Below are 11503 nucleotides of genomic sequence, written 5' to 3'. Positions count from 1 at the left end.
TCAAACCATATACATAATGTATATGTGTATATATATATATATATATATATATATATATATATATATATATATATATATATATATATATATATATATATATATATATATATATATATATATATATATATATAATGAAGTCATGTGCCTGATGTTGTAAAATCACTATTTACCAACCCCTCCACCCTCCACCCCTGTTCATTCTTCTCTATCTTTGCTGCCTACATCAGTCTCTTTGCGCCATAGCTTGTAACCACTCTGCCAAACCAGCAGGGGTCAGTGGTTCTCAACTCCAGTTCCAGGGACTACTGCTTGTTTTCTCCTCTGCTATACTAGATAGGTTAACTGAATTCACCAGGTGTGCCAGGTGTAAATTAGCCCTGTGAGTTGAGAACCACCGGTCTAGGCCCTGACTTGCCTCCCTGCAAACAAAGCACTGTATCCTGAATATCCGATTAATGTTGAATATTAATTTAATTAATATTCAATATTAACATTGAATATTCACTTCAATATAATGTCAATGTCAATATGCATAATGGTATGGTATTTAAATATTAGATTGATATTGATTCATCTAATTTTGAAATATATTATAAATATTATGATCGCTCTGAGAGATTTGTTTAAATGCCACAAACAATAGCAAAATATCAGGGGTGCAATGCTCTCTACTCGGCAACCAAAGTCATATATCTACTACAATATTAGATTACATTTCTGATATCTGAATATTCTATTCAGATTGGAATAATCTAGTGCTGAAATCAGATACATGTCGTTGCCTTTGAACTCTGATACAATTTACAGGACCGGTCGGGGTGGGTGAAATGTTCTTTTCCCTGGCCTGTTTCTCTGGAACCAAAGCTATATATCTAAAATTTAAAAAAGGATGTTTAGATACGTGGCTTTGGCAGGTTTTAACACTGACGGAACTCATGTGGACAGCACGCAGTAGAATCCTCAGTGATAATTTATCCATTTGTAACTCAGAGAGAGTGTACAAAATGTAACCGGGTCCGTTTGTTTACATTTGTATACTCTCGAGTTGAATGAACAGAACACTCAGGATTGTACAGTGTACGGCGTACCACACTTACTGTTACCAGTACACACACTAAAGACTTAAGTCACTGCTAGCTCCTCGCCTCAACAATGTAGCGTTGAAAAAGTGTTCTTGATACATTTTGATGCTTCATGTCTGTGTGTTTTTTATTGTTATTATTCAGACACAGAGAGATTGTGTGTGTCAAGGAGAGAGAGACGCTGGTGATCGGTTCTTTTTCATGCAGGTGTATGTCACTACATGCTCAATGTGATACTAGTATGTGTAACAATATTGATGCACTAAATTCTGTTTCTTTTTTTTCTTCTGTTGGAGAAGGATGAATATGACCTTTTCTCATCCTCTCTCTGCCACTTCATTGACTTTGTTTTTAATACCTTTAAATGCTGTTAACTAACTTTTTTCTACATTTATTTGAATATTGTTATCATTTATAGTGTATATTTTTTTTTGTGTTTTGATTTCCTTGTTACAGAAATGTACGGTATGTTTTCACGGGCATTCAGACTTTTTTTTCCCTGCTTGGTGTGATTTTAAGAAAAGAAAGGAGAAAAAAAAGACCTTGCCAGGGATGTAAGATATGCATACTCCATTACTCTACTTGAAATCTGTCTATTTGTGGTACTTGATTCAAACAAGGCAGTAAACTTAATGTACTCTCAATATTTGCTTCCGATTTCCACGTTCTTAAAATAATAATCAGAAGAAGAAAAAAAAAGAAAAAACAACCACTACACAAGGCACCACCAAAAAAAAGAAACAAAACTTCAAAGATGATTTTGCTCCGACGCATGTTGGCATTGAACTATAACAGGCGAGAGCAGACGAGCATTTGAACCGTCTTTTCTCACCAAGCCGGTCTTATCAAGCTTACCAACTCACCGATTGGCCTCGGATACTTGGGAGGAATTACTCATCCCTGGATTTTTAGCTAAAGTATTCCAGAATGATTGAAGAGTGAGGATTTGATTGCACTGCTGCAAACACTGCAGAAATGATGGGACGTTAAGAGTGGTGATAAAAAAGAGAATTGTCATTATGATGGTGGTTGGTGATGAAGAAGACGATGATGATGATAATGATGATAATGATGATGATTGATGAGCTTGCTCTCTCCATGTTTCTATGGAGACACTCCAAGTGCAGGACTTGAGAACTATATATTTTCTATATATATGATTCTAAGAGGACAGGGGTGAGGTTTGAAATGCACATGCGCTCCGCCTAGTGGCGGTTTTCATCGAACTTCACACGTGTAACCAGTATGTTTACTACTATGTAACCTCTTAAAAAACAATTAAAGCTCAACACGTTTGTCATAACACTGTGGGTTTAGTCATTTTTGTAACAGATTTGTATTTGTATTACATTATTAAAAGAATGGTTTGAAGCTGCAAGGTGGCTCAGTGGTATAAGCCAGTGGTTCTCAAACTTTTTTGTGCCAAGGACCCCCAAAATGATATGCATTTGGCCGCAGACCCCATCTCAAAATATTTTCTTCCAGGGACCCCCAGAAGCAAAGATTTGAGTTACAAATGTTCGCTTCAAAAATATAGATAAAGATTTGCACAAATTTTGTAAATCTTTCAAAAATAGCCAAAGTATAAAATATGGATAAAGGGGTTCAAATGATTGTGACGCTTTATTAACACATTTAGCTGGGTACCCCCTAGTACCCCCACAAGGACCCCTGGGGGTACCTGGACCCCACTTTGAGAACCAATGGTATAAGTTGTCACCTCACAGCGAGAATGTCCTATGGCAAGATTTGAATGATAATATAACATTCATATAAAAAAATTATAATAAAGGGATTCATAGTGATATATGAATCTGATCCAGGGCACTTGAAAATCTTGAAAGTCTTCACGGTCCACCCATCTGACCCTTCTGACTACTTAACTGTTAAGTAGTCAGAAGGGTGGGCCACGTGCAGTAAATAACAACTTAAAGCATACATTGGTATATATGTTACAGGTAGATTGGCATTCCAGGTAGAATGGAAAAGAAGCGCTTATTTTCACCGCCCGTCCGCCCACCAGGCATTTCTGTAGAACCAACGCTAGAGGGCAATACAAGCCAGTCCCACACCACACACGCACACGCGCACAACACAAACGAGCACGCACACATGCATGCGCGCACACACGCATGCGCGCGCGCACACACACACACACACACACACACACACGCACGCGTGCGCACAAGGGGGCAAGCCTGAGGGGGCGGGCTGGTGGGCTATGTTAGTGCAGCGAGGTCTGCTAATTCGGCGCGCCTCCGTCATGGTCCAAAACTATACTTTATCGGCGAAAAAAAGTAGTCCGCGGATGTTTGAAAAAGTAATGTCCCAAGCGGCAGTCAAACCCAGACTTCCACTGGTAGTGGATGGGGAGTCTAATGATTATCGAAGTGCGCCACTGAAGCTGGTATGTACATCCATGTTGTCCTCGTCGCCGTCCTGCTGGCATCGCAGCCCCGCACCGAGCCTAAAAACAAGCGCTCCACTTCCATTCTACCTGGAATGCCAATCTACCTGTGACATATACACTGATATACACTTTCACGATTTTTAAGTAGGCCCTGATGCAGAAAAGGTTGGGAACCACCCATACCCTACCCCCAGGCCTTCCCCTAGCAGGTTCTCTGTTCATTTTTTTTATGTTATGCACTTACTCTCTGGGCTTGCTCTCCTCTTTCGACTCGTGTACGGTAATTTGATCAAGGGTGGCATAGCTGGCTTATCCTATCACTACATCTCTACAGTATCATGTTCCATAGTCAGGTGAGCGATGGAGGTCATGGCTAATACAGTTACCATAGGAGTTATTCCATAGGGGGGTGGGAACAGACAGGCAGAGGTTTTCTTTCTGTGTTAAGAATTCAGCTCCATGCATGTTTATTTGTAAAGCCCTTAATCACTGTTACAGTCTCAAAGGGCTTTACAGATCAAAAAAGACACATTTTGTGCATATCTGAGATCACCCATTCTGAAGTTTAACACATGCACAGTACACAACAGCCTTAGTGTTACTGTGTGTGTGAGTGTGTTCTGACTGTTTCCCACCAAGCCACAGGGGAGTTCCTATTCAGCAATACAGTAGCCTACAGAATAAGGGACAGCGTTTGTTTCCGCGTGTTTCAGCGGGCTAGGCCTAGTAAATGAAGAGTCTCAAAACAATTCACACGGTCAACACGGAAACAGTGATTAATAGCGAGAGATTGTCTTTACTATTATCTTACACATACAGATCATATGAGTCACTGTACAATTTATCATTCTGCTCATTCAGCTGCTCAGAGCTTTGAGAAGACTTTGAGAAAGCTGTCTGTAAGCAGGCTGCTACAACTCACACAAATGTTTAAACCATAATTTAGGCGTTGAAATTGTATTGTTGGCTCTCTTTGTTTTCATTTTACACTGCTCTTTTTGCACACAATGTCTTGTTTTTGTTCTGTTGTTTGATTAGATTTGTCTTCAGTTTTTTGTAAAGCACTTGATAAGTGCTCTATAGTTTCATTAACACTTTCTATGAAGCACATGTCTCTAATGCGTTGAATATATATATTTATAATCATCTTATAAGACTGAATATAGTTATAAGCTCTCACATACTCATAATGCCTTTATATCAACAATCATAACTTAAAAAAGCTTTTTATAATGACTTCTAAGTGTATGCAGTCTAATATATGCTAGAACAACACATGACTGACTTAAGATAACACTATAATGCATTACAACAGTGATAAGAATGCATTATAAAATTATCATAATGCATTACAACTATGCGAATTATACACTATGATCCTTGCAAAAACGTATCTTAATATAATATGATACCTGACTTTATAAGTCATTATAAAATGATTTCTAATGTTATAAAGCATTATGAATATGTTTGAGTGCTTTTAACTATTATACATTGTTTTAAGCAGATGATGATGCTTATAAGTGCACTAAAGACAATTGATATCAGAACAGTTACAGCAACAGTACAGCACAAACCCACCCATGTTGGAACATATAATACCTGTCAGGAGCGAGCTGTAAGTAAATTGTAGGTTCAGGAAGACTGCCATGACGTGGCTTTTCACATGTTGATTGTATCTATTAGAATGTACAGTACGTTTTACCTCCTACCCCACAATTACAGTACACTGGGGGTTTCCCTGCAGGCCCTTCCTGGTTCAGGACTGGTTGAGGACGTAATCATCGTTTACGCAAAGTAACTAAGTAAATGTACTCAAGTACTGTACTTTAAGTACAATTTGGAGGAAATTTTACTTTACTTTTTTCATTGTTCAATACACTTCTCCACTACACCTAGAGGCAAATGTTGTACTTTTTACTCCACTGCAATTATTTGACAGCTTTAGTTAAAAGTTACTTTGTAGATTATGAATACAAAATCTATATTAACCAGTTAAAGCTCTATTTTATACTTTGTCTATTCACAAATAGCCGATCTGCAAGCTCACGTGTCACATCGTGATGTGTTGTGAGCATGTAGAACTGCTGAAAAGGTTTGACAAATCTTGAAAAAGGTTTTTGTTACTGTATGTATATTTTGATGCCAATACTTGTGTACTTTTACTCAAGTAAAACGCTGAATACAGGCCTTTTACTTTTACTTGTTACTGTTATATCGCTACTTTTATTTGTGTAATCTTCCACCACTGGGCAGTGGTGGTTTTCTGGGACATTCCTTGTTCATGATGCTGTTAATGGTGGAGATAATAAACAAATCTAAATTAACCCATTTTAAATCATATTTTTCACTAAGATGGATGGCCAGTAAAAAAATGTTTAAGGTGTGCCTATAAAAGAGGGTAACCATCAATAAGAGGGTCTTTCTGTGATGTGAGTGTGTGTGTGCCTACGTGTCTTGTTTAAATCATCAGATTTGTTACGTAGAAACAAAAACAAAGAAAAGTGGATAAAATGACATTCTGGTTAATGTACATTGTCAAGTCTCGCAGCACTCTCCCAGGATCTTCTGAGTCAATAACACCCCACAAGAAAAACTAAAACAAAAAGATAAAAGAATAAAAATCTTCTGACCTCTCTTTTGGTCTTCTATCTCACTCCCTCTGTGACTCAAAAGGGCATTATTCCTCTCATCCTTCGGCTGTTGCCATGTCTGTCATATAGGATGTTGAACTTGTTGAGGAACTGGTTCATACTGTTGCAGGCCTTGGTGATGGTGCCCAGGTAGGCCATGAGGCCCACGTCATTGCATTGATCATGGAAATCAGTCTTGAATTCTATAGTGCTGAGGACAGGCAGTCTATGGCACAGGGCGTTGGCTTCTCGCAGGATCTCGTGATTAAACGGCACCTCTCCTGCTTCCACTGCCATGACGTAATCCAGGATGACCTTCACCCTGCCGTGAAGCATCTTGATCGCACTGTGTTGGGCTATGAGGTGTTCAGCCACCGTTGAGTTTTCCCCCGTGCCGGGGGCCGTCATGCGAGCTACGTGGTCGACTCCAATTCTCTCTGCCTCCTCCGTGGCGAGAGTGTAGGTGAGCTCGGCAAACAACATGGTGGCCTCGCCGTTGATTATGTCAATCACAGACTCATATACGCTAACAGGAAGATCAGTCTGTTTGGTCATCGGGTTGAGTTTGAGAAAGAGAGGGCTGTCGATGATCTCACACACCTGCTTGTGGATGTGGATGTCTGAATGGTCAGGGGGGCCCCCGGTGGTATACCAGCCTAGGAACTCCATGTCTTTAAAGACCTGTTTGAATTGTTCTTCCTTGGCGTAGTAATACTCTTTGTCGATAGTATGTGCCTGCTGCTCATCAACAGGGTGGGACAGCAACTCAAAGGAGTTCATCACCTCAATGTTTCGACCCTCCTGCTTCCCAATAAGGGCTCCAATCACCTGCATCGGTCGCCCTTGCTGAGATCGGACGCGTATCCAGTGGTCCGATATGTTGAGGATGACCAGAGGGTGCAGGGACACAGAAACACTGCCTGTTATCTCTGAAGCCATTACACTGGAGGTCGCTGCCTCATCCAAATCCATTCCTAGAGCGCTGGTCATCACCATTTTGACAGAATAACAAGTCAGTATGAGTAACGTCATTATATGTAATGACGCAGTTTTACGTCATTATGCAATGATGTCACAATGACATCACATCATTTATCAGTGTTTCCCAAACATCTCTGTCTGGTCCCCATTTTGCAGACCCATAAAAATGGGTCTGCAAAATAGGATAATTACTTGTGACCCATAAAAATGGGTCACAAGTAAATATCCCATCCCCCCTTTCTTATAGTTGTTTTTACTCCAAAAAGTTTCAAACATTTTCAGAATTTTACAATTAAATTGTTAAAATAAATGTAAATGTTCTTTTTTTTTTAATAAATAAAAAATTTAAAATAGCACACAAGCTCACATCGTGTCGCATGGCAATGCTATTTTCACTATGTTTGGCTTAAGTGATTAATTCATAATGCATTTTTGTAAGTTTGGGTCCAGGGGACACACCAACTTTCTCTTTTGGGTCTGAAAACGTTTCGAGAACCTCTGACTTATAGCAGGAAATATAAATGCCTGTAGCAGCTCACCCCATGGAAATTACTTGACAACGGTGGTTGAGTGGTGTCTGGGGCCAACGGGCTTGTTGCAGCTGAATCTGCTGGGTCTGGCAGTTTGGGCTAAAAGAGCATACAGTATTTGAACACATACAATCTATGAAGTATATGAGCATCAGTACTTCACCACTTAAACCTCTATACTTTGAAACTGAGGTCTCCCATGTGGGTCTATAGGCCTACTGGTCCCCTCCTTCTTCCCCTCTACACCAAATCTCTTCCAAAATGTTACGATTGTTTACCTGCTTATGACATGTGAAGAATAGGGATGCTAGGCATTATGTGATTAAGTGCTACCACAAAGGCAAATGATAATAGGTAATTACAGTGGCATGCAACTGAGCCAAACAAGTTCTTGACTCGACTTATGTTGCCAAGGTAAACACCGACACTTGCCAGCCTCACATCACAGATAACTTGCCGTGCTGTAATCGCACTGCCAGAAAAAATCTAATAAATCCTCTGTGCTTTATTATTTTTAACACCCTATAGTGTGACACACTCCCATATACCAAATAAACAACCACATACTCAACAAGAGAAGGAACAAACCAGGAAACTAATGGGGAAACCCCATCATCATGAACAAATACATGAACAAGGAAGGGATCTGACAACTATTATGCTACCTTTACTCAAATGAAAATTTGAAGTATTTTTAATTTACTTGATTATTTCCATTTCACGCTAATTTAAAATTCTACTCTACATCTCAGAGGGAAATATTGTACTTTTTACTCGACTGCAATTATTTGACAGCTTTAGTTACTCATTACTTTGCAGATTTAATTATTATTACAAAACATAGGCCACATTAATTAATAACTGACACTGTATTATTATATGTTGGTGCAAACGTGATAACCCCACGTTTGCAACTACTTTCGCCTGCACAATTCACCGGGAATTTACTAGTTTTACTTAATTACAGTACTTGTGTCAAGATCTGTCTCCTTATACTTTTATTATATGTAGTGATGTCCTTGTGTTTCCTGTTTTGGCAAATTGTCTCACCTCCCTGTGATTACTTGTTTTCTCCACCTGTGTCCTGTTAGTCTACCAGCCAATCCCTGTGTTGATGGTCCTTGAGTTTCACCTGTGTCTGGTTAGTCTTGTGTCTTTTTAAACCATTAGTTCCTTAAAATCTCAGTTAGAGCTTAGATGTTATCATATTTCAGTCATCATGTGTCTGTATGTGAAGTGGAAAAAAAAACTTTGCATTTGACCTTCTTGCCTGCATTGTTCTGCTTCTGGGTCCTCACCTGTCACTCACCATGACAATTCTTGAGTAAATGTACTTAGTTGCATTACACCACTCATGGCACGCAACTCGCTGCTGCAGCATACCTGAGTCAGCCAATTGTGATTACTGGGTTCACCTGTGACTACTACAACTGACATCACACAATGCACTGCAGGAGGCAAGACAGACACAGAACATTGTTTTGTGTCAGTTAAGAGGGAGACTGTGCATTCTGTAGGCTTATTTTAGCGTTTGAGTCACTTTTCAACAGTTGCTAAAAGTTCCAAATACCATTTAAAACTAGCTAAATTTGTAGGTAAAAGTTGCCAGGGTATATCTGAAATGTTGCTTCATTAGCTTACATAATAGTACCCACTGAACCACACTTAGCTCCAGGATCAGCTTGAAAGATGAGGTGAGTACTAGCTATCAGTGGTGGAAAGTAACTAAGTAGCCTACATTTAGAGAGAGAGAGAGAGAGAGAGAGAGAGAGAGAGAGAGAGAGAGAGAGAGAGAGAGAGAGAGAGAGAGAGAGAGAGAGAGAGAGAGAGAGAGAGAGAGAGAGAGAGAGAGAGAGAGAGAGAGAGAGAGAGAGAGAGGCCGGAGTTGGGGCACTCTCCTTAGCCTCAGGGAGAAGTTGCCAAGGTGTTTTTGTACAGTTTACAATAATGCTAATACGATTCCTCAAAAAGCCCTGAGGGCTTGTTTCCTTTGTGGTCCTGTTTATTCAATTCATCAAGTCATAATACGGACATACAATACAATAATTTATCAATACTAGGAGCAGTAAAAGCCTTTTCAACTGCCAATTTGTTTTAGTCTGAGATCAGAAAAGCAGAGTCATCCGCGAAAATCAACACATTTCAGTCACATGCTGATGTCATGTTGTTGATGTAAATTAGGAATTAGCCCTAGTATGCTTCCTTGAGGAACGCCGCAGCACACTGGGAGGGGGGAGGACAGGGTTCCGTTCACATCCACCACCGTTTCTCTTCTCTGTAGGAATAGCACCGCCAGCTGCCCAGCACACACATTGAGCACCCTATGGCGTACAAGAAATTGTCAGGAAAGAAAACCTCTCTTTTGCTGTCTCTTCCAAAAATTAAACACAGCAGTGGTGGCTGTACACTGTCTTACACAACAGTTTCGTCCTCCAAACTTTCTTCGGATTCGGCAAACCGATAAAAGTTTGTTTGGTTGGACTTTCTGTGAAGTATGTAACCTTTGTGGTCTTTAGCCCAAACTCTCACACAGAATCACAAACAGGCAGACCTATTTCTAGACAGCTCATTTCCTACAGAGTCAATGCGTACAAAACTGAATTAAATGATTATCAAGTACAATCACTAATCTATACTGTCAATACATAATTCAATAATAATCTCTTGTATACACGATATTCAAGAGGGTTTATTTGTCACTCACTCATACAAGTACAAGCAAAATGTTGGCATTAACGTTGGCTTTACATTATGTTATGTGCAAAAAAAGGCCCAGTCCTTTTTTTTCTTTTACACATTTCACACATTAAACAGTTTGATTTGCAAATGGAAGATACTTTGATCCGGGTTGTAATCCAACAGGTTATCAGCTGTATCTTTTAAAGGTATACACAATCTCATTGAAGTTTATATTTTCCAATAATTGAAACACACTGCAGTTACCCTTTAATCACATAAACCCTAGTGGTCGTATTCTGGGGCAAACATTTGGTGAAAATATTTGCAGAAAACATTTGGTATAGAGAGGTCAAGTGGTTAAGAAATCCACTTGATTTTATAATGAGAGGAGGTAATAGAAGGTATTCTATTCTAGTCAAATCCTTTTCATGCTGTGAGGTTAATCTGGCAAACAGACAAGGTTTACAATATAAACACAAATAATGACATAACAGACAGTTGAAAAGGGCACAGAGGTAGTTAAGAGCGCATTACAGTACTTCTCAGATGGTTGCCGTTCGTGGCTGAGAACCCATCTATACAATTTAACCATATAGTCCTGCACAGTTTAGCCTGGGACCTCAAAGTACCCAGTTGCCATGAGGAGAGAGAAATAACTTTTAGTTCAATTAACTGTAATACTATGGTAGCCCATTGTAATGTTCTTTTTGTTTCTGGAAATTCTGCTAACCCTAACCCTCTATTGAGCTGTCACTGTGTCACAGTGTTTCTTGGCTTCAGTTACATTGTATGTGAGCAATGGATGCATTTTTTAACTTGAGAGGGAACACTTTGGTCGTGGCACATATTCAGTGACCCATCTCTTCATTGTCTGTGATTTGCGGTAGCTGGTTCCATTGTAAGAGATAGACAGGTTTCTCTGTTTATCCTTTCAGATTGTCTCCCAGCCTATTGTCTTTCTCACCCACGTGCGCGCACACACACACACACACACACACACACACACACACACACACACACACACACACACACACACACACACACACACACACACACACACACACACACACACACACACGCATCAAACGCTAGTCTCTGTCTAAAAAAATATTAAACCTGTTTAACAGGTGAGTAGACCTTACCATATTTCAGGAAGTATTTGTCTCTTCCCACAACTCACAGTGCATC

General features: G+C 39.7%; 1 protein-coding gene across 1 annotated transcript; it reads right to left on the bottom strand.

The window, feature by feature from the left end:
* Window positions 1-6161: 6161 nt before the first annotated feature.
* LOC311062864 (COP9 signalosome complex subunit 6-like) lies at window positions 6162-7076 on the bottom strand (the record flags this gene model as incomplete). The annotated part of the gene is made up of 1 exon (XM_084082084.1): window positions 6162-7076. Exon 1 carries the CDS (start codon window positions 7062-7064, stop codon window positions 6162-6164), a length of 903 nt encoding a protein of 300 aa, XP_083938210.1. The 5' UTR covers window positions 7065-7076.
* Between the last annotated feature and the right edge of the window lie 4427 nt (window positions 7077-11503).

This window comes from Gymnoscopelus microlampas (genome assembly GCF_963454915.1).
Source record: "Gymnoscopelus microlampas genome assembly, chromosome: 16".
Taxonomy (NCBI): domain Eukaryota; kingdom Metazoa; phylum Chordata; class Actinopteri; order Myctophiformes; family Myctophidae; genus Gymnoscopelus; species Gymnoscopelus microlampas.
The sequence above is the reverse complement of the archived record's forward strand: the minus strand, read 5'-3'. Positions and strand labels throughout refer to the sequence as shown.